Source organism: Pangasianodon hypophthalmus, chromosome 1, assembly GCF_027358585.1.
Source record: "Pangasianodon hypophthalmus isolate fPanHyp1 chromosome 1, fPanHyp1.pri, whole genome shotgun sequence".
NCBI lineage: Eukaryota > Metazoa > Chordata > Actinopteri > Siluriformes > Pangasiidae > Pangasianodon > Pangasianodon hypophthalmus.
The window spans coordinates 32,756,092-32,779,874 of record NC_069710.1 but is presented as its reverse complement, the minus strand read 5'-3'; the positions used below and the strand labels follow the sequence as shown (position 1 = coordinate 32,779,874).

The 23,783-nt window shown below is 37.6% G+C and overlaps 1 protein-coding gene across 6 annotated transcripts in view; it reads right to left on the bottom strand.

The window, feature by feature from the left end:
- The window catches only part of col11a1a (collagen, type XI, alpha 1a), a 112,389-nt gene that overhangs the window by 10,533 nt on the left and 78,073 nt on the right, over nucleotides 1-23,783 (bottom strand). For all 6 annotated transcript variants that reach the window (XM_034302902.2, XM_034302889.2, XM_034302894.2 and 3 more), the window contains 17 exons: nucleotides 23,434-23,487; nucleotides 22,847-22,954; nucleotides 20,621-20,710; nucleotides 19,427-19,480; nucleotides 14,909-15,016; nucleotides 14,497-14,604; nucleotides 12,588-12,641; nucleotides 11,707-11,760; nucleotides 11,086-11,193; nucleotides 7,972-8,025; nucleotides 6,998-7,051; nucleotides 6,297-6,350; nucleotides 5,897-5,950; nucleotides 4,658-4,765; nucleotides 4,263-4,316; nucleotides 4,021-4,074; nucleotides 2,551-2,604 (listed from right to left, as the gene is read on the bottom strand). In XM_034302902.2, coding sequence (XP_034158793.1) covers nucleotides 2,551-2,604; nucleotides 4,021-4,074; nucleotides 4,263-4,316; nucleotides 4,658-4,765; nucleotides 5,897-5,950; nucleotides 6,297-6,350; nucleotides 6,998-7,051; nucleotides 7,972-8,025; nucleotides 11,086-11,193; nucleotides 11,707-11,760; nucleotides 12,588-12,641; nucleotides 14,497-14,604; nucleotides 14,909-15,016; nucleotides 19,427-19,480; nucleotides 20,621-20,710; nucleotides 22,847-22,954; nucleotides 23,434-23,487 — 1,224 coding nt within the window. The remainder of the gene's footprint in view (nucleotides 1-2,550; nucleotides 2,605-4,020; nucleotides 4,075-4,262; nucleotides 4,317-4,657; nucleotides 4,766-5,896; nucleotides 5,951-6,296; nucleotides 6,351-6,997; nucleotides 7,052-7,971; nucleotides 8,026-11,085; nucleotides 11,194-11,706; nucleotides 11,761-12,587; nucleotides 12,642-14,496; nucleotides 14,605-14,908; nucleotides 15,017-19,426; nucleotides 19,481-20,620; nucleotides 20,711-22,846; nucleotides 22,955-23,433; nucleotides 23,488-23,783) is intronic.

Sequence of the window (23,783 nt, the reverse complement as noted above, 5' to 3'; positions counted from 1 at the left end):
CTCTGCTGATTAAACAGCCTCTTTTCCTCTGTTTAATCCTTCAGTCATTAGCGACCGCATCTCCTGCATGAAAGTCTCATTTTCCATGAGCATATCGGAAGAAAAAGCGACTTTTTTTCTGCCTGAATAATGCATACGTGAGCAGAGCGCTTTGTTATCGAGCTTGATGAAATTTTGAAACGAGGATGTTGTGAGGATGAATAATAACAGTCCTGGCGAAATAGACACCGCAATACTGAACCCTGAAACAGTGAAAGAACAGTAACGGACGAGTGTGAACGAGTCACTAAGGTGAATGAATCAGTGTCAGTGTCTCTTCTGACGAGCTTCACAAAACTGAAAAATGCAAAGCAAAGCACTATTTATGTACATTATTTGCATAATTATATATATGCATAATTATATTTTTCACATAAATTTGCGTTATATACTTATCTGTCTGTGAATCTGTGTATTTATCGAACCAGATCAACATTCCATGATTCAGTGAATCCTTTGAGTCATGACAGAGATTCGTTCATCTCTTGTTTCATTGTTTAAATCGGTACATTTTCTGTTCATCACTGTGATTCATTCCTTACTCGTTCATTCAGTGAATCATTTGGACATGACCAAGATTCAGTGCTCTCTTGTTCATTCGGCGAATCATTCAGTCTTGCCTGAGGTTTGCACTTCTCTTGTTTAATAGATTACTATTCAAATTAGTGAATCTTTGAGTCTGGGCTAATCTTCACTCCTCTTCTGTTCAGCAGAGAGCTGTTAAAATCAGTGAATCTTTAGATTACAATCCACATTTCCTCCTCTCTCATTCAGAGGTTAAAACAGTGAATTTTTTGGTCACTTGTTCATTTAGTGAATCATTTGGTCATGACTGAGATTTCCTTCTCTCTCATTCAGCAGTTCAGTGTTTAAATCCTCGTCACTGCTGGATCAGAGTTAAAAGATTTCCTCCTCTCTTGCTTAGAAATCCCGTGTTTAAATCAGCGAATCTTTCATTCCTGACTGAGATTCAGCTGAGCTCATTCGATCCGAGTTGGATATTTCCAGCATTTCGGTGCGTGCAGTAGTGTTGCTGGGTGTGAAAAAGAATTCTTCTAGACATGGACATACAAAAATATTATAAAGTATTACAGAAAAGCGGTGATTATTAGCTATTTTAACCTTTCCATACGCTCAGTAAGCTTAATCCTACAGGATTACGATATGCAGATGACACTCACCTAACGCCTACAGCTCTATAGACTCACTTTGTCACTGCCTTGAGAAAATCGATGTAATTGGATGAACTGGGCCTAACGATCGGTTAACTTAATGTTAAGAATATTTGCTGAACTATTTGCATATAGTATTTCGATTTGGGTCTAGGCACAAGCTGATAATCATAGACAGTAAAAATGCTGTCGCTCCCTCTTTGTTCCTTTAGGCAGCGTTTTTGGATAAAGTGTGTTTCAGCACAAATTTGAACGTAGCATCAAATGTGTCATTCTCAGACAGGAATAATTCTGTTTACAAGATGAGCGTTGCGTGACGGTTTGGAAAACCATCACGGTGAATAGAACTGTTGTTCCAAATGAGGAATCATTTTAGTCCTGCTTTATTTGCAGTATGATATTATGAAGTAAAATGATATTGTAATATCATTTCCCAGCACACAGCACACAGAGTCACTTTTCCTGTGAGTGTTACATGCTTTTTGTGACATCACCACCCCAACATTGAGCCCCGGCCCTGAGTGCTTCAGCAGGGGTGTGGAGATGAGGACAGGCAAATAAATTAGAAAGCACCAGGGGGGCTTGTGTGAGAGCGATGTTTCCTATCCATCACACCGTGTGTCCTTGTTTGTCTATTAAAATGATGAAAATGCTGGTTTCAAAAGGTGATACCAATAATTCATTGGCTGACTCTAAAAAAAAGCCATGTGCAGTCCTGTTGTGAACGATGATTTGCTGTATCAGAGTGCATTTTATTAATCTAGTCACAATTTTCTGAAAGTTAATCCCCTTCGAGTCGTAACGTCATCTCCACTGACGAGCCAACTTTAGACGAGTTGGGTCGAGATGACAGCTGAATTCTCTCGGCTCCTCCCTACACGCTTCCTGCAGTAGTTATGATATTGTTTTCTCATCACTGTCACTCAGGATCGATACCGAGACGTCTCTCAACCTGATCGTTGTGTGTTTGGGGGGGTGGGGGGTTAGTTTGAGCTCCAGCTCAGGTGCTTCTCTCCGTCTTTATCACGTAAATGATGAATTATCAGCTGTTCGATGTCTCTGAAGGAGTTTTGTAATCTGAATGAAGGATGACTCAGCTCTCTGCCGTCTCGCCGAAGTCAAACACAATTTCTTCTCACCGGTTTGAGTCTTAAAACACTTCCCATCAGAATAAAAATGATAAAGTGTGTGATAACGTTTTTTTCTGCTGCCTTTAAGAAATCATACAAACAGCCGTTGTTGACAGGGCTGAGATTTTCACCACTCGTCTAAAGATAAAGCCAAATGGAATGTGGTGAAGTTATAAACAGTACAAAGAAAGTAGAAAAATTAGACTTACTCTTTTGCCAGGAGGTCCAGGTGGTCCAGCTTCTCCGGATGGACCTGGAGGACCCTAAAGCACAGAGCCAGAGGTTATAATCAAACAACAGATATTTATCTACTGTATATTTCAAGACTGTTACCAAGATTTCATTTCATCATCTATAAAAAGTTCAGAGACAAATCCTTCTATATGTTTGAATATCCAGGTGGTTATTTTTTTTAATTGTTTTTGAGCCATACATTATATTTCATTTAAATGTTGTTAAGTGTTGTAAGTGGAGGCTTTAGGGTCCCCAGACCACCAGGGGGCGCCATGAGTTTTAATATAGATATGCAAAAGAAAGCGAAAAGGTTTATGTATCAGACAGTTTAGTGAAAAGAACATTAACATAATTTATGAAACTAATGTCAGAAGAAAACAATGAAGCATTCATATCAATCTGGGGCAGAAAAACGCAAAAAAAGCCAAGCTTTAAAATAATACAAAGATAAACTGCAATCTGTTTCAAAATAATTCTAATATTTATATATAATCAGTGCTGAGTGAGACGATCATGATTAGCATTTTTGCAGTTATTGCAAACATCGTTTCATTTTACAAAAATCAAAACAGTGTCTTTGCATGCACATAAGCTTAAAACTTTTCAAAGTATGAAAATAAAAGAGGAAATAAAGTTAGAGTTAGCTATCTGCAAAAATTCACACCCAATTATCTGAAAATCAATTGAATGCGATCGAACGCTGACGTTTACACAATATAATATTCGAAGTGCATCGTGATGAAAAGCACACGGCGATGAAGAGCTGAAAGGAATTTACGAAGTCACTCAGCTGTGTGATAGAGCCGTATAAAGCTCTAATCAGAGAAGAGAGCTCGGATGGTTCAGTGTGAAGGTTTCATAGCACTACAAATCTCTTCTCATTAAACTTTAATAGGACTGCAGGGTGGAGATAGGGCGCTGCATTAAAGTCGGCCGCACAATGCACGAGCCGACACGGCAATCCGTAAAAACACAGCCTCCAATACCGTCTCTGCACTGGGAGGTAAATTAAAGATTTTCCTCATGGCCTGAGAATTTAAATTGCATTCATAAATGATAAGAAGTATCGCAATTTATAGACGCCGATGAAATACGAGAAAATCTCTCCTTCTTATTTCCCAATTATATTTCACCTCATTTATTATTGTATATGGATGTGATCTTAGCTCTACAACACTCTTTAATCAGATTTATAATAAGATTGAATAAGAAATCATTCAAGCAGTATCCAAACTGCACAATACTCATATAAAATCCCATCAAGGCCAGGCACAGCCAGGCTTCCAGACTGGTAAGAGCAACAGCACTCTCTAGAGGGCGACGCCCACTTTTGCACCCGATTTCGACCATTGTCGTTCTTTTTTCAGTGTGATGCTCAGATTGGATGGATTAACTTTAGTTCATGTTTCATAAGTGATAAGTAAATCCAGGTTTTGGGTACTTACAGGCTGACCAGATTCACCATCTTCTCCCTTGTCTCCTGGGATACCATCAGTTCCCTAGCAGGGCGAGATCAGTGTGGATTAGACAGGGACTGACTTGTGACATCACATCATTTAAACAACATTTAACTTATACTCTTAAAATTTCTTATTTCTCAAAATTGTCCATTAAACCCAAAGCTCTGATTAATACCAAACTACCTGCTGACAAAATGCAGATTTATAGATCAATACTCAATACTCACAGCAACACCAGGCTCACCAGGAGGTCCAGGGTCTCCAGGGAAGCCAACAGGACCCTACAGCAACAAATCATCAGGATACAGTGAGTTCACAAGAATTAATAAAGTGGATTATGCTTTTATACACAAAGTATGAAAGATGAATCTGCTATAATGATGGAGTTAAACGTCATGAGATATTAACTTTGTTTTTAAATAAATCTCTCTGAACAAAAAAATTAATACAATTTTTTGAGAATTATTTAGATTTCTTTTAAATTATTACATTAACATCAATTTGCAGTTGTTAGCCTTAATGTTTATATAGAGAAGCTTAAAAACCTAAATATTATTGCTATAATAGTCCATTAATAGTATTCCATTACCATATCCATCAAAATATCATCAGAGGCACTTACAGGATTTCCCTTAGGGCCATCATCTCCAGGAGGTCCTTTAGGTCCAGCAGGTCCTGCAGCACCAGGTGGTCCTGCTTCACCCTTCTCTCCTCTCTCACCCTTGGGGCCCTGCAGAACAAATCAGAAACATGAGTGGACCAAAGATATATCTATCAGGTACTATGAATGCACATCCCTGACATAAGCATGAATCAGAAGTGAGTGGTACGCTGTAAAATCAGAAAACAAATCGAACAAATGCATGTCTCTGAGGTTCTGCTTTAATCAGAAATCAGGTCCCTACAACAACATAACAAATAAAAATAACAAACATAAGTAGACCAAGCACACATTCCTGAGGTATACAGTGAATCAAAAATTTGAGTGAATCAAACTCACAAATCAGAAACACTGGTGGACGGAAATCCTGTCCCTGAGGTTCGGTGTAAAATAATAAATATGATTGGACAGAAATCCTGTCCCTGAGGTACGGTGTAAAATAATAAATATGATTGGACAGAAATCCTGTCCCTGAGGTATGCCAGAAAATAACAAATATGAGTTGACTGAACTCACATCCCTGAGGTACGCAGTAAATCCCTGAGGTATGCCATGAATCAGAAACATGCGGGGACTGAACTTACACCCCTGAGGTATGCCATAAATCACAAATATGAGTGGACCGAAACCATGTCCCTGAGGTATACCATAAAATCAGAAAACAAATGGCCTGAATGCACATCCCTGAGGTACGTTGTAAATCCCTGAGGTACGCTGTAAATCCCTGAGGTACACCAAAAACCAAAATTATGAGTGGACTGAACTGACCTCCCTGTGGTGTGGCGTATATCAAAAATGTAAATGGACCAAACTGATGTCCCTGAGGTACGCCATAAATCAGAAACATGAGTGGACTGAACAAACATCCTCTTTAGAAATGGATAATAAGCAGATCACTAATACACTAATGTACACTAGTATACATGTAAGCGTATGTCTTAGAAATGTGAGGAACTAAGTGCACATTTCAGAAATACATCTCCAATCTGAAATAAAGTGGACCAAACATGCAGAGTTACACCTCTGAATATCGGTAAAAGTAAACTTTTGCACAAAAGACTCTTGAGAATATAACAATAAAATACTTTGCACTAAAGGTACATTTTCTTAAGACATATTTTAAAAGAGAATATCTGCTTTTTCTTCTTCAAATTGTTAAACACACACATTCACTCACTCACACACACACAGGCCACTTACTCCTGTTCCAGGCTCTCCAGGAGGTCCAGGATTTCCAGCTTCGCCTTGTTCTCCCTGTAAGAGATTTCGCCGGTTAGAAGCTTCACCATGGTAACCAAAAGCAAGTCAATGGCCAAAAAAGCAGCATAATTAAACATGACAGCAGCACGCCCAAAATAACACGAGCAGCAGTCGAGAAGTTCTGGCTTTATTTCCGTTGTCATAGGTGAGCTGACGCGGTCATCTCGGCATCAGTGTATTCTTAGAGCTCTCAGCAGGAGAAACATCCCGGAGGTCTCGCTCCAGAGTCATCTCAGCAGCCCAATTAAATATTGATACTGAGACGAGACCTGACAAATAACAACACACTAAAGGAGCGCTGCTGGAACCGGCGTATACAGGAAGCGGATGTGTTGCTTACCTTCTCTCCCACTGCTCCCATGCCTCCAATACCACCGGGTGGGCCTTGTGCACCCTGAAACACAACATCACAGAGGTCTTTACTCTAATAGCAGCATTGTTGAAGGCGTGCACAATCTAAACAGCTTGCTTATACATTAGCACGAGGTGGACTGCAAAAGAAACAACAGATTTGGAAGAAAAGATAATAAATATATCCATAAGCAGCAATGTGCGGGGGCCAAGCACTCTTTGAAAACAGCGCCCCCAGTGGTAAATTCTTGCCAAGTTGCACAGTACACTAAAGTGACCATACTAAACACGAGCATATTGTGATGGTAGCTCAAAGCTAACACAAGTGCATGCTGAAATCTGACTGATAATAATAATAATAATAATAATAATAATAATAATAATAATAATAATAGTATTTATAGAGCACTTTTCATATATACATAGTAGCTTAAAGTGATGTACAAACAAGTAGAAAAAGATAAATGATAAAAATGGATGTACTACAATACACCAGATATAATAAAGATAAAGTGAATATATAAGTTAAAAAAAACATCGTAAGGATATAAAAAGTACACAAAATATAAAAGCAGAATAAAAATAATTCAAAGAATGTTATAATAATTCAACAAATACCAAAGCAGATCTTATGTTATTAAGTAAAACAACACAAGTGGTGAGTGTTTAAGCTAAAATCTGAGTACTTACATCAGCACCAGGTGGACCCTGAGGACCTCTTGGACCTGGTGGACCAGGTGGACCCTGAAGACAGAGACACAGGGGCGTCATTTACACACTTATATACCAGAGTTTTATTTCTATACCATTGCAGGAGGCTCACAGGGTCTTGTAGTCTGGGGTGGATACATGTGAACTAGTGCTGTTAAAGATTAAACGATAAGAAATGAATCAACTACATAATAAAATTGAATCTTCCAGTCCGTTAATTTAATATCAAGTTATTTGTAATTACTGAGCACCTAACAAAGCGATAATTTACATGACCTGTGTGGGAGAATTTTACAAAAAATTACACATATAAGAATAATTATTTTTAAAAAATAAGAATAATTTTAATAATGATGTGTACATCTGAAACACCTAAAGACATTGATGTGCTTATTTTCTTAAATTTCTTAAATTAAAAAAATAAAAAACAGTAGGTTGATTTTTCTTTATCTGCAGCTTAGAAGGTTTTATGTTCCAGCTACGTTTTTTAAATTAACTAAAGCTCCGAATTAGCATATGCATGTTAAGTGAAAGACTTTTTTATAAAGCCAGTTCTCAATTAAAAAAGAGGATGTTTGAGGTAAAAATATACTTTTTGTATTTTCGCTATGGGCCTTGCACGCTGCTTTGTGTTCGGCATTGCTCAAGCGATACCTGCTTGTTAACGTAAGGAATAATCCAAGTGGGATTACGAAGGAAGAGCCAGAATTTAATAAAGTACAAAATAATATGTACTTTATGCTGAAATAACTAATAAAAATAATGAAACCGTGATTGTGTGTTTGCTTATCGATGCTACAGAAATGTAATTTAATTTCATTCCTTAAATTCCTTCTGTATCATACTGTATGCTGTTCCTCTGTAACCATCATCGTGCTTGTACAATAAAACTGTCAGTCATTTAAAAAATGAATAAATAAATAAAAGATGTGATTACCAGCTCAGATACTTACCATAGGACCGACATCTCCGTTCTCGCCTTTTTCACCTGGAGGTCCAGGAAGACCCTGAGAAGAAGAACGCACAATCACATTGATGAACTTCAGCCTATACATTGTTCTAGATAAAAATATACAAAATACAAAAAGAAAGAAAGAAAGAAAAAGAATCTTGGCATCTCGTGTTATCATTTTTTGCAAAGGTGACATTTAAAATAAATAAAAAAATATATACAAAATACACTATTTTTTATCCAGAATAACTAAACGCAACATGAATCTAATTATTATAAACGACAGGGTGATGTGATGAAGCTGCTGTTATGGAATTTCTGTTACAACACTGAAGCTGATTATTTCTCTATAACAGCACGTCCTGAAGTGTTTTATTCCTCTTATACCACAACAATTAACAGTTAACGGTCTCATTTAATGTTGTGAAACAAGTTGTCGCTTATGTTATAGCAGCTATAAACAGTCGTTCCCTCATCAGCCTCTCTTTTTTCTCTCACTTTAAGTTAATAAGACAAAAATAACGCAGCTTGTCGTGTTACTGAGAAACCGCAAAGAAGCGTAAACTCCCTGTAGATGTCGAAAAGCGTAAAGTTCTAGCTTTACCTCTGACACTGGAGACTCCTTCCATAAATGCCAAATAATAAACTTCTCCTTACAGAAAGCTTCAGTGTATCGATACAAGTCCCTGTGAATGAGCTGTTACTATTGAAACGATCAGGAACGCATTAATGTAAACCTGCGATTTATAGCTGATCTTGGAAAGCGAATCAACACCTTCTGACCAATCAGAGCGAAGAACTGAACAGTAAAAGTGTAAATAAGCGTAATGAAAAAGGACAAAGTGCAATGTTTCTGAGTGTTTTGAGGCTCGTGTGCAGGCGGATGTGAGACTGAAATGTGAAGAGTACGAGCTCACTGTTTGTGAGAAACGCTCTAGCATAGGAATGAGAAACAATAAAAGAGGAAAAATTGGCGTGGATGCAATAACACACTGCTGCTGAACGGGCATGGAGAGAGAGAGAGAGAGAGAGCGAGCGAGAGAGAGAGAGAGTGCTGTTCTATACGAGAGCCAGAGAGACACGTTTCATCTCATTTCTCCACTGCTGTGCTCTTCCATGAAACGGCTTTTAACCGGATTTTAAGGCTATTTAAGCCCATTTTCTGCCTCTCGTTCCTTTTTTCTCTGCCCTTGGTGGGCAGAGTTGTGACCTGAAGACACTACAAAAGCTTTTCCACCCACTACAGAGCGCTGGGGTTTATGCAAACGCACCACACACACATCCCACGGTTCAAACACCACTATTGTTCCTGTCTTTTTATCCACTGCCACTCTTTCTCATTGAGCTATAATTTTAAAAACAATAGCGTTTGGAGCTTAAATAATCTCAGATTGAAGTTGACAGTTAAACAAAAACTAGTCCGACTCTGATCAGGCAGTCATGTGCAAAGTGTGAGGTCGTGACTTTGTGTCAGCTTGAAATGTAATGGGATGGGATGGGGCAATATGACAAAAATATCACACATATATATATAATCAAATATCACAATATTTGAAGACATTGCCGCAATACACGATATGTATCACAATATAAGTATGTAGTTTTTCTAACCCAAAAAAAACCAAATTTACATCTATAATATCCACGTAAATAAATTGCTTCAAACTGAATTCCAATAATAAAAAAAAATAAATGTTACATTTATAAAAGTACAACATTTTTAACAGCTTCATATAATGAGATGCAATTTCTATTTAAATTATACATGTATATAAAGTGCATTGTGGCAGAATTTATCACGATACTGATGTTATATGATCATATCGCTCAGCCCTACACTAGCCCTGACATTTACTCTAATTGCTTGTCCGGTCTTCGCCGTCTCTCCATCTCCATCTGACGTCTAATTCTGTGTGATATTTACACTCGGAGTACTGAGGGGATGCACACAGCACGCCCTCATGGTTAGACACCATTAGCACCAAAAAAAAAAAAAAAAAACGCGTTTTAAGGCCAGCAGAGAGCAAGTGTGGTCTAAAAAAGTGCCCTAATGCCTACTGGAGCGCATCGGCACTCAGGGTAATTATTGGAAGCACATTAAGGCCAATTAAAGCTGAATCGAGTCGAATGGCTCGGAGGTTTGGTGGCCGTCGATGTAGTCGATCTAATTTCATTGAGGTGGTGATTCCACTTCACGGAAGCGAGTGCGTAATTTGTTTTATGAGAGATTGAAGCTGCTCACGGCTGCCTGATTTATTATTATCACAGAGAAGGGCAGAGATACAGTATGTAGCCCTCAGAGGTCTATTTTTACCTAATAAAAAAGAAAAATTATCCTATTTAATAATAAGAAGAATAATCATTTAAAATTCAATAAAATTAAAAAAATGTAATAAAAAAAATTACCTAATAAAATAAAATTTTTTAAAAATCTGTTAAAAAATGCACCTTTTTCAATAATAATAAAATGTCAAAAAAAATAAAAATATTAAAATGAAAAATATTAACAATAACATTTACCAATTGATATTTTTTAAAAAATGAAATATTATTTGTTTATTTGACGTCTGACTGGTCAAAAAGTTTTATCTTGAAAGCTGATAACTAACTTCTGCCCTGAAAACTGAATAGCAAATAAATAAATATACAAAACTTTAAAAGAGTGCTGATTTATGATCCAAAAAATTTAACTAGAACAAAAACAACAATAAAAAAACCCCAAATCATTTGTGAAGCCATGATTTAAGGTACATGAGTGGATTTTTTCCAGGGTGAATTTTTTCCTGTTAAACTACAGATTTCTTTAGAACAAGATGCAATTTAAACTCTCTACACCAAATAATATGTAAATTAATCAGCCGTTGATTATTGATTACATCTCCTCATCGCTTTATGTGTTTAAGTAACACTTGTTGCCATGGAAACCTGTTTTAATTCTCTTTGCTTACACGTTACTGTGCTCGGTCTCTGTGCTTTATCCTCAACACCAGATGAACAATGAGCATGCTGACTAGGTTTTATAGCTGTTCCTGTCGTGATCAATAACACGTCTGAATCCACGTGTCGTGTGTGTTGGGTTGATGTTGACGCCTGAGAGACAGGTGTACACACTCACCTGCAGGCCGATGGGGCCGGGTGCTCCAGGGAAACCTCTCGATCCTTCGTCTCCTTTCTGTCCGAACATTCCCTGCTGTCCCCGCGGACCGGGCTCTCCGTCTGCTCCCTGCACACAGACAAATCAGCCGCGTGGTCAGTTAGCCAGCAGCTACAGCGTAACTACTCTAAACAGAGAAATAAACTACGATGTTCGCTGGGCTGGTTGATTTACTCTACAGGAAAGCTACAAGGACTCGAGAGGTAAATTATAACTGTGATTATTTTCCATAATATTAAAATCTCTCCTCATTTATCTTCATAAATTTGCCAATTTGGAAAGAAAACCTTTTTATTAAATTTGAGGTCAATTATTTAAAAAATAAAGTTTAAATAATAATAATAATAATAATAATAATAATAATAATAATAATAATAATAATAATTGTATAAAATGCAAGGTCCAAAATCAGAGTCTTTTAAAAGGAATCACAACTCATTAATCATTTTTGTAACTGATCATGGCTCCACATGGCCTAAGTCCTTTAATGTGAACATGAGTGTGTGTTTGTATTGTAACTGAGTTTGTGTGTGTGTGTGTGTGTGTGTGTGTGTGTCTGCGTGAATAAACAGTTCTCCTTACCGCTGGTCCTGGTGCTCCAACTGGACCCTGCAGACCTGCTGGACCTGGAGGACCCTGGAAAAAAACACAGCGTGACACACCACAAATTCATTATGTCAATCATTCGACTATTTTTTTCTTTTGTTTTAATTATTTTTAATTAATTAAACATTCACTAATCACATGATGAATAGAAGCAGTTCTACTGCTGTTACTGTTGATTACTATTTATTAAAGTAAATAATTATTAAGTGCAGTAAAACTTTATATTTATAATGCACTTTGCCTATATCCACTGCAGAAAAACAGAAAAATAACAAAACAAAAATAAATAATTAACCAATAGTTATATTTTGAATAATATAATACATTATAAATAATATTAATATAGTAATTACTAATGATCTATAATATCTATAATATATATCTATAATTTTGTATTATGATTAATAATAGAAAATGTAGTAATAATAATAATAATAATAATAACAATAATAATAATAATAATAATAATGGTGGCTTCTCACATGCAATGCACTGCAGAATACAAACATATTAATCATTATTAACACGTCAGGTATTAAATAATTAATTATCAGATAAGAGAAATAATTAACCAAATGCAGCACCATACGTTTACTATGTGACAGATTAAAATAAGAAGCAAAATAAAGTAAAAAAAAAAAAAACAGCAGCTATTAAATAAAGCATAAAAACAAGAAGAACAATAAATTAGTAGTGATGAAATTAGATTAAATTCATACTGGTTTCAAAAAATATAAAATGTAAAAATGTTACATAAAAGTAAAAAAATTTAAATAAAGAGTCAGAAAAATGAAATGAAGCAAGATGAGAAGTGATTCGTGTGACGGAGGAGGAAGAAGAGGAGTGTGAACACTCACCTGTTCTCCTTTATCAGCTTTACTTCCTTTCTGTCCTGGTTCTCCTACTTCACCCTGAAACACACACACACACACACACACACACACACACAACTCATCAAGTACAGCTGATAGGCTGAGAGGAAGTTCTGTGAAATATCTGTAATAATGATATAATAAAGAAGAGGAGTGATCAGAGTGATGTTATTATCTACAGTCACGTTCATGCTGCACTCTTTTTTTTTACAGGTTAAAGTGCACTTTACAATTTTTATCAAGATTTTTATTCTCAGTTTAGCAAAATTCAAACTATCCCTCAACCCCGCCATGTACCTTCATTAGGGATGTTACAGAATATGGCTACTTTATTCAGGATTAAACAGATAACGTGTTTTAAACACAAACACAGATATGAATAAGAGCAGCACTATTCAATTTTAATTTTTATTTTTATTATTTATTTTTTTTTTAGAGAAAGTTTGCCAGAAAGGTTCACAGGGTGTGTAGTTGAGACTAGAGGTGTTTATCAGGATGTACATGCAGGTACGAGCGAGTGCTCAGGTATGAAGCTCATGGGACAAAGACCATGTTCATTAACATTAATGTGCAGCTGCATTCATTCATTCATTCATCCTTAGTAACTGCCTGGTCAGGGTCATGCTGCTTTAAATTAGCCTACTAGTTTGTTAATATTCTGGGAAATAGAAATGTCTAAATACATTAGAAATCCCAAAGGCAAGTACAAACAAAAATAATAATATCGCAAAAAAATCAGTCCTCCAGTTATCTCTAGTTATGATCTGGAGTGATGTAGCTGAGGTTGAGGAACTGTCTATTCATACACCATGCTAACGCTGCTCACATTTGTACATCTGGGGGGGTTTACAATGTTTTTTCAGTTTTTCTGTGGTACAGTTCATATATTTAATTTTTAAAAAAGTCTGCTTTAGGCCAAGCCCACTTCAGGAAGTAATTTTCAACCTCCCTGTATTTTAGCTTACAAAGTTGAAAAAACACAAAAGCCAGAATCTTGAATATTCGTCTTTTGTTAGCAGCACGCTAGCCAGCTAGCTGTGACGAGTGATGTATATTTACAGTGAGCTCCAGAGTCAGTGTTATAGATTTGACAGGTGAATATGTCTGTATGCTGATTGATCTAAAGCTAATACTTGTGTATACAGTATAATCTATTTAAAGGTAAGAAGTGCTGCTGGGTTTATTACTGATGCTTTGAGCGGCCGTGTTGATTTGATGTCACTTTCTGAACTTGGGGTTCAGGAGACCCGAATTCCCGAGTAGGAATTCTGAGCTGAGGGAGCGTTTTCTTTGGTTTTTCCTGGTCAGCGTGTGGGAATTGCGAGTTCCAACCTTTAGTCGAATGCAGCGTAAATCCGAACAGAGATACAGATACAGACAGTGTCATTGCGTTACACCCCTAATCATTATAATACTGCTGCTTTTCATTTATTCTAACACTCCTCTTATCACTCCTCTTATTTCTTTTCTCCTATTCTTTACATTTCATTTAGGTTTCTTTTTTTCTTTTACATTTCTCCTGTGTCCGTCCTGATTCCAGTCCGTCCTGATTTATTTATTTTTCCACACGCTATAAAGCACTCAGAGCTGCATTACAAATGTATGCAAGTCCAGTAGAATGAGTTCTTATTGACTGAAAGATAATAGACATGAAAGACTGGATGTGATAAACGTTCGGTCCCTCATGCAGGACTCTAATGAGACGTGGAGCTGCCTGGGCCGTTCTCACTGATGATGATGGATACGATACGGGAGATGGATGTGTGCTGCAGATGGACGAGTGTTTGTGCGTCATGATGAAGATTGATCACGGGTGGAGCTGGTACGACATCGGCTCAATGAATTGAATTAAATAAAACACTACTACTGTCTTTCATTTTTTATCTTTTCTAACCTTATCACCGTCCTCTCCGGGTGGTCCCTGGGGACCGGGTGGGCCTGGCAGACCGACTGGACCTTGGACTCCATCACGGCCGGCGGGACCCGGTGGTCCTTTCTCGCCCTGAACACACACACACACACACACACACAAATATTAAAAACAGTATCTACCATAAATACATACACGTGTCATTCTTTAATAAATAAAAAAATTCCAAATGTCTGTTGTATAAGAGGAGTCAAACACTTCAGCACATGCTTATATAGGAAAAGAATCAATCCACATCACATTAGACCACACCACACCACCCTGTCGTTGATTCTTTTCCTATGGCAGCACACTCTGTCATGTTTTATTCCCTACATAATTACAAATATTTTTATTCATATAAAATGAAACATGGCAAAAAAATCCCAGTACTTACAGGAGCACCTTTCTCTCCAGCAGGTCCCGGGGGTCCCTGAGGTCCACCACGGCCAGGTAAACCAATTGGACCTGCAGAACCGGCAGCTCCTCGCTCACCAGGAGAGCCCTAAACACACCAAACATTCAACAGGTAAATCTCATGATGTTTCAATGTTCAGATATTCACAAAAAATTGTAGCATAAGATCGTTATTGCAATTGAAGTGATCTTGGCCAGCTGGAGAACATCTCAGTTCTGAACATGTGACCTTGAACATGCCAAGTCACTGGGGTTGTACTTATTTCTCTAATACCTTTAATATGTATTGATCATCTCATAACGTGGATATAGTGACCTTTAAAAATTGATTTAAGGTACATAATTGGCGCATTAGAGTAAAGCTTTAAACGTACGCTATATCCAACTTTCTAGATAAAACTCACACTAAAGGTACAAAACGTGTACGATTCAGAGTACCACCAGTTTAGATACAGTTTAGACACATTTCTTTTTTGTGTATCGATGGTGTTGATCGATGGTCTTACATCACTCTTTATCCGACCCACCCAACTCAAGCAGTTCTGCTTTGGCAATGGATCTGCTGAGATTTGAACTCTTGCACTGATGATACTCTTCTTTTCCTTTTTTTTTTAACTTTAAATCCTAAGTACTGAATCTTGGCGTCTTTCCCACCAGCTATGCCAAGCACTCAGCACTGAATTATGTACTCAGTAGGCAAGGTGTATGAAGGGAAATTAAAGCTCTGGTGGTGTTCTAAAGCAGTGAAAGTTTCTGTCCTTGGCTTTCATCACTCGTGCTTTGGACAGAAATGCTTCTAAAACAAACAAAAAAACGCCTAAACAAACTACATAAAGCCTGGGTTGCTCGAGGCAGGAGTTTCTTATCAATGTGCACGCCGTCCATCCAACAGTGAAGACTGAGGGAGCAAACAGGGAGTGTTAATAAGTGAAAGCTGGTATTTAATTGATGTTTTTTAAATAAATGATCAGGCTTTGACAGGTTCTTCACAGTTCTTCTTTAAAAACAGCTGCTTTCAGTCTGTTGCTAGAAATAATATTAATAAAAAAAACTAAACATATCTGCTCACTAAGCCTGATGATTTAGTGTCTGAGATCAATAGTGGACCCAGGACTGAGCCTTGGGGAACCTCACCTGTAGTGAGGCTCTTAAATCATAGCATGGGTGGGTTTCTCTTTTTTGTTTTGTTTTAACTGGTCTGGTAAAGGTTCTAATCCAGTCCATCAAATTTCAAATCCATGTTAAATTAAATTACAAATGTTTTGTGGAACATAATTGAATTGAAAGATGAGAAAAACGAGCTAGTCTCAAACGTCGCAAAAGGCTATAAACTCGGCTACTGAAAAAATATGCTAATGATGCATATTTTATGTTTTTTAATTTGCTCGTTTCAGATAAATTCTGACACATCAACGCATGTAAGAGGAGTTGTTGATGTGTTATTGGTCTACTGCGTTTGCTATAAGTGTAAACTAGTCTGTTACTTAAACTACTCTGTTAACAAAAAAGAGTTTGACTTTGTCTGATTTAAATGTTCTGTAGTGTCACCAAAAGGAAATTATATAAAGGAGGGTGAAATGAAATATTTCATACAAACTCTTCTCAAATATGTTCTTCTGTATAAATATGTTGCTACTGAGAAGAAGAACAGGTGTCCTGCGTGTAAACTGCAATGATAAGTGGTGATTGTGGTGTTGCCATGGAAACACTATGATGTATTTTTTTTGTCTGCCAACTAAAAAGTGGATGGTGGTTCAAAGAAGAGCTTGGGCAGTCATAGCACAACCAATCAGGACAGTTAGTCACCTTGAGTTACCTTTTTTTAAATACAAGTTATCATATATCAAGTGATTAGCTATCTAGATGAAGGATATATAAATAATAAACAACTATTTTCACTGAGATGAAGTTTAAATACAAGATGTCCAGTGATCATTTTGTAAAAAACAAATTCAACTTATGCTTTATTCCAAAGCCACAGCTACTGGGAAAAGTTGGGAAAACCCTTAGAAATACTTGATAAAATGTTGTAGTGTCAATTTCCATTGAAAACTCAATGGTTTGTAAACTTCGAAGCTCCTGCTAAATCCCACATCACTCCTGGTTCCTCACGAGTTCCTCACGATGACTTGCCTGCACCCTTCTCCTCCTTCTGAGTGCTCTTCTGACTATCTGAAGGTTTTGGAAGCTTGCGAGAAAGGGAGCATAAACCAGCCTTGACTACAGGAAAGCCATGTATGAGGTGGTGTGAGGATCTCGGAGAGAAAGACCAAATCGAATTGACAGTTTCAATCAAACCCAATGTTCACAACAGCCCCAACTCTGTCTAGACACAGTGCGTGGGAAGTCTGCTTCATGATTAATCCTTTGAAAGAGTGTGTGTGTGAGTGTGTGTATGTGTGTGTGTGCATTAAATGTGCCATTTAGTTCAGCTAAAGCAGGGTGAGTCAGTGTAGTTAGAAATCCACCTTAGATCTAATGATCAATTATTGGAGGTGGGTAAGGCAGCCATGTCACACTATCATTACTCTCCTCTCACATCCATTCCTCTTCCTCTAATCTCTAAGGAAAGCTGAATTTATAGACTTCATACAGGTGCAAATGAGTCCTTTATCTCTCTCCATACGAAAGTCAACTCGATGACAATTCAGCTGGCTGTACTAATCTAGCATGGCCCATAGAAACCGCAATTACCGAATAATAATACTTATCTTCCTTCGCTTTACAGAGGAACACATCATCTATGAACAGAAAGTCATTTTAATTCAGCTTTCCATGAATACAATACGAGCAGTCCATCAAATCCAACTTCCAGACTGTGGTGTAAAACTATTACCAATATCCCCTTTTCAATTCATTACTCCATCATTTCTCTGGCTTCTTCTCCCACTTGTAAACTATGTTTACTTCCTGATTCATTTGTCTTCTCATATCCTCTGTGTGTACCTGTTCTTCGCGAAGTCTTGCCAATTGTATTTGTTTGATTCTTGTTATCTTGTTCTACACTTTTTTCATTCTGACCCGTTCCTGTTTATTATTGTATGTTTATGGATAGGTCTACGATTATCTGTACTGCAGCCTTGATTTTTTGTTTTTTTGCAAACTGAAATTAAAATTCTAAGAAACAAGGTTATAAAATTTAAATACAAAATATAAGGTGACAAATCAAACTACTACCTCCAATAAAATACAAAGTAGAATTAAATTTTCTTTTCTTTTTCTCTTTTATATTATTTCTTATTTCTAAGTTCTAATTTTATTGTGGAAAATGGTGGCTTAAATAAACAGCTGCACAATATTTCAAACCAAACTGGAAGCTAAAATGTATAAAAACCAAACAGATCTGATCACCCAGTCGATTTTGATAACAAAAGCGGACTCAGATCTGAGCCCTGAGGAACCCCTGTAGTGAAATTTATATATAAAAAAAAACCCAACAAATCTCCATATGTCTTAAAATAACCACTAAAAACTAATTAAGCTAAACACTAAAACAAAACTGAATTTACATGAATGGAATTTTAATATAAACAATTGAAACTAATTATAAAAAGATCATTTCTATATCACATCAGTATCAGAGCTCTGAATTCAGATTTAGAAAATCAGCTCTTCATTATTCCTGAAAGATAAAAGTGTCCTCTCATTGTGTGTGTGAGAAACCGACTGAGAAACACACACACACACACATGCACTCACACTGAACTACACACACTGTAAGTGGTTGTAAAGGGTGCGTGGGGCTAAGTGGCTCTGTGGCCTCTGTATATTTCAGTTCCAGTAGGAGGAGAGATAAAGCGATGGAGGGATGGAAGAGTGGAGAAATGGTGTGGATGTGTGAAGGGATGGAAAGATGGTGAGATGGAGGAATGGAAGGATGGAGGATGGGAAGGAAAGGTGGAGGGTGGGTGAAGTGATGGAGGAGTGGAGTGATGGAGGAAAGGGGGATGGAAAGATGGAGGAATGAAAAGATGGAAAAATTAAAATGTGGAGAGATGGATGAATGCAAGGATGAAAAGGATAGAAATTGAGAGAGATGGTGGGATAGAGGAGGGAATGGAAATGGGATGGTGAAGAGGGGGGGTGGCATGATGGAGAAGTGGAGGGATGGAGGAAAGGGGAGAGAAGGATGGAGAAATGAAGACATGGAGGGGTGGATGGGTGGAGGGATGAAGAGATGGAAAGATGATGGAATAGAGGATGGAAGGATAGAGGAATGAAAAGATGGAGGGATGGAAGGATGGAGGTATGGGAAGATGGAAAGATGAAGAAATGGAGGATGGGATGGAAGGGTGAAGGGGTGTGTGGAGTGATGGAGGAGTGGAGAGATGGAGGAATGGGGGGTGGAAGGATGGAGAATGAAGAGATGGAAAGATGGAGGGATGAAAAGATGGAGGTACGTTGAGCTGTTCAGTGTATTATCTTGGCCTCCTGACACAAACACACGGCAGTGACAGTGAGAATGATGAGAGATGAACGATGGGAAATGAGAACTTACAACAGGACCAGGAGGACCCTGAGGACCTTCAGCTCCTTTCAGTCCAGCTGCACCCTAAAGAGAGAGAGAGAGAGAGAGAGAGAGAGAGGGAGAGAGAGAGAGGGAGAGAGAGAGAGAGATCAGATGAGATGATGTATAAAACAGTACACATGTTGGGTCTCATTTATCACACTGGATACAAACACATTTATTCTTAAATCATTCCCAGGAGTGTTTGCGTAAGAATCGTGGTGCTCATGGAAATCCAGTTAGTTCGTAAAGTTCTTCGTATCCTGCGTTTCTCTTCTGTAAATGTTGCGTATAAGGAAACTCGCTAACGTGAACCTCGACTGATCCACTTCAAATTCGAGGTTAAATCTCTTACTTATCACAATTACACACGAATGTCATGAACATTCTGTGAAACTCAGTCGCTTCGTATTTATTCATCCATAAAATAAGACTAGCAGTTCAATTAGGACAAAAGTAATGACACCCTGTAAAAGGAGAGAAAGTTAGTGTGTGTCTATGGTAACCGATGCGCTGCAGTGGCTGAGCTGCATTAGTGGAAGATTTAGCGCACACCGCGCTTACAAGGCGCTCTTTCACCATTTACTCGCCATTTTGTTATTTTCATTTTGTGTGTCTGTGTGTGTGTGTGTGTGTGTGTTTCACTCAGGCTGGTCTCAGTAATGACCATGTGCCAGAGTTGAGAGGAAGTGAATTGCACCACTGGGGAACAATCGTTCTACACACACACACACACACACACACACACACACACTCTTAGCTACGGTGACCTTGAAATTCCGTCTCTCTCTCTCTCTCTCTCTCTCTCTCACACACAGAGACTTTCTTTCAGCATTTCACAGCCATCTTCCCCAATTTCATTATTAATTCAGTTACATAATATAAACAAAGCAAAACACAAAAGCGCTTCATAACGGAAAGACTCTCCTCAGATTAGCATAATGCATCGAGCGCTGTGCCACACACACACACACACACACACACACATACTTAATTGGTGTGTTTTGTTAATTGGTAATGTGTCCTCAGAGAGTAGTACTGTGTTTTTTTGTTTTTTATAGTGGAGCTCTGCAGCACTAACGAACTAGCATGATTCCCATCTCTCTGCAATTGTGATCTGTGTGTGTGTGTGTGTGTGTGGGTGTGTGTGTGGGTGTGTGTGTGTGTGTGTGTGTTTGAGCTTACCGATGCTCCAGGAAGTCCTCGCTCTCCAGGGAACCCTCTCAGTCCAGGTGGTCCGTCTTTCCCAGAAGGACCTGGAGGACCCGGATCTCCCTACAGAACACACACACGTGTATGATTTATCCCCTGTGTGTTAAAACACAACACTAACTTGCTGTAGTTTAGAAAAATACTTTATTTTATGCTACTGGATCTGAATACTCGCTAAATCTCATTTATTCACAATCTGACTGATATCAGATATCAAGAAAATCTGAGAAGACTGAATAATAACCTTATACAACAGAGAATATTTAAAAATCTGGTATAGGTAATTATGCAATAAAGCAGCGGCCAAACAAATAAAAAAGAGAAAAGGGGAAAAAGAAAAAGTGTTTGTTATGAAAGTCTTTGTAAGTATGTATAGATTGTAATTAAGAAAAAGCCATATTTCTACTTTTAGAAATTATTTTTGGGATAATTAATTTAACATCGTCTTATTATAAATAATAATAATAATAATAATAATAACAATAATAATAATAATAACAAGGGAAATAAAGTAGGGTTATTTTAAAGGTTATGTTCTTATACTGACAAGTCTGAACTAGATCCTAGGCCAAGGCATATTTCTCCTTATAAATTAATTAATAACAAATAATTAATTACAAAAAGGTCAGATTATGAGGTAGTACAAGAAGGTTTTAACAGCAAGTTTTAGCATAAATAAATAAATAAATAAATAAATAAATAATTGTATTATTATTTTCTTATACTGAGACAACTCTGAAATAGCTCGTAATAAGCAAAAGCCATCATACATGAATTTCTAACAGTTAATTAATTACTAGGCATGTTATGCGGAGAGACGTCTGATATTTCTAATAAATAAATAATAAATACTATTTTTTTATATTTAAAAAATTACATAACATCATAATGTAAATATATGATCTGAGTATATTAAGTTCAGAGTATAAAATGAGAATGAATTATAAATAATAATTTAATTTAAAAAATTTTAATTGAAAAAATAATATAGTGATACTTTATATTTTTTTAATAAAATTTGAAAAATATATATATTTCTATATATATATATTTTTTTTATACTGAGGTGACTCTGAAGTAGACTCTAATGAGGACAGGCTGATTTCCTCCTTGGGCAGTAATCTGTAAAAGTGATTTAATTACAGAAGTTGGGATTATGTACAGAATGGCGGCGTGAGGAAACAGCTCTTCATCTCCACAGCCATTAAGCATTTTACAAGCGTCCTCTCTCCACCGTGCATCCATCACTACACACTGAATCCCAATGAAAGCAGATGAGAACAAGTGAGAGAGAGAGAGAGAGAGAGAGAGAGAGAGAGAGAGAGAGAGAGAGAGAGCGTGCTGATGGACAGCTCATCCGGATCAGAGTGATGGAGATGACCGGAGTGAAATTGGAATTCAGAGACAGATGATGGGGAAAGCTCAGAGGAACATACAGCTAAACACAGCGACCATCTTTTCATTTTCTCCAGATATATTCAGAAAGATGAATTTACGAAAACGCCAACAACCTCAGGACATCTCTCAGAACATCTCTCAGAATGTCTATCAGAATATCAATCAGAACAACTTTCAGAACATCTTTCAGGACATAAGAGCATCTCCCAGAACATTTCTCAGAACATTTCTCAGAAGATCTCTCAGAAGATCTCTCAGAGCATTTCCCAAGGCATCTCTCAGAACATTTCTCAGAACATGCCTCAGAAGATCTCTCAGAACATCTCTCAGAACATCTCTCAGACCATCTCCCAGAACATTTCTCAGGACATTTCTCAGAATGTCTATCAGAATATCAATCAGAACAACTTTCAGAACATCTTTCAGGACATAAGAGCATCTCCCAGAACATTTCTCAGAACATTTCTCAGAACATTTCTCAGAAGATCTCTCAGAAGAGCTCTCAGAAGATCTCTCAGAAGATTTCTCAGAACATTTCCCAGAACATTTCACAGAACATCTGTCAGGACATTTCACAGAACACTTCTCAGGACATCTCTCAGATCTCTCAGGGCATCTTCCAGAACATATCTCAAGACATTTCTCAGAACATTTCTCAGAACATCTCCCAGGACAGAGCTGAGACTGACTCGTGTTTGTCGTTCTTATACACTTTAAGGATTAAAGGAATTCAGCATCACAGTTTTCAGCTGACTTCCTGTTTGTTCTGACTGCAGGTTGTCACGGAGACGGGAATTTTACCTTTGAACCTTCCTTCCCTCCTGCACCTGGAAGACCCTGCTCTCCAGGAGGTCCAGGGGGTCCGGGGTGTCCTCTCTCTCCGACTGGACCGGTCTCTCCAGTTGGACCCTGTGACCCGGAACATTATGTTTAATATCTACAACCAAAACTCTGAGCATGAGCACACGCCACACACATTACTGTTTATCTCTCTCTCTCTCTCTCTGTTTCTTTCTCTTTCTCTCTCTATCTTACTTCTCTCTCTGTTCCTTTCTTTCTCTCACTTCTCTCTCTCTTTCTGATTCTTTCTTTCACTTCTCTCTTTCTCACTTCACTTTCTGTTTCTTTCTCTCTCTCTCGCTTTCTCTCACTTCTCTCTCTGTCTTACTTCTCTCTCTCTTTTACTGTTTCCTTCTCCCACTTGGCTCTTTCTCTCTCTCACTTCTTTGTATTCTTTCTTCCTTCTTTCTTTCTGTTTTTGCATTTAATGTTTATCTTTCTTTCTTTCCTTCTTTCTTTCTTTCTGTGTACATTTTTAAAATCAATCCCAATCCTTTGAGAACCCGACCTGTATTTAACGGCACTCAGAAACGAGATAAAAACTGTACCTGAGGGCCGACGACTCCTCCGGGACCAGGGGGACCTGTTTTACCTTGGAAACCCTGTGAACGAGAGCAGAATATTCAGACTCCACGCTTTAATGGGATTGACGTTTAAACTGAAAAGCGATTAGAAACACGGCCAGGAGCAGAGAACAGATTAACGCCAATCATGCACATGCACTAGATCATAAGAACAGAGACTGCAGTTAGAGTGTGTTTAGCAGAGAGTGTGTTCAGTCTGTAGAGTTTATATACAACTGTTTCAACTGTTGCTACAGTTAATAGCTTGAAAGCTAGCATCAGACAGCAAACATGTCCAAACAAAAGCAAGACTGTGAACATTTTATTGAAATAAA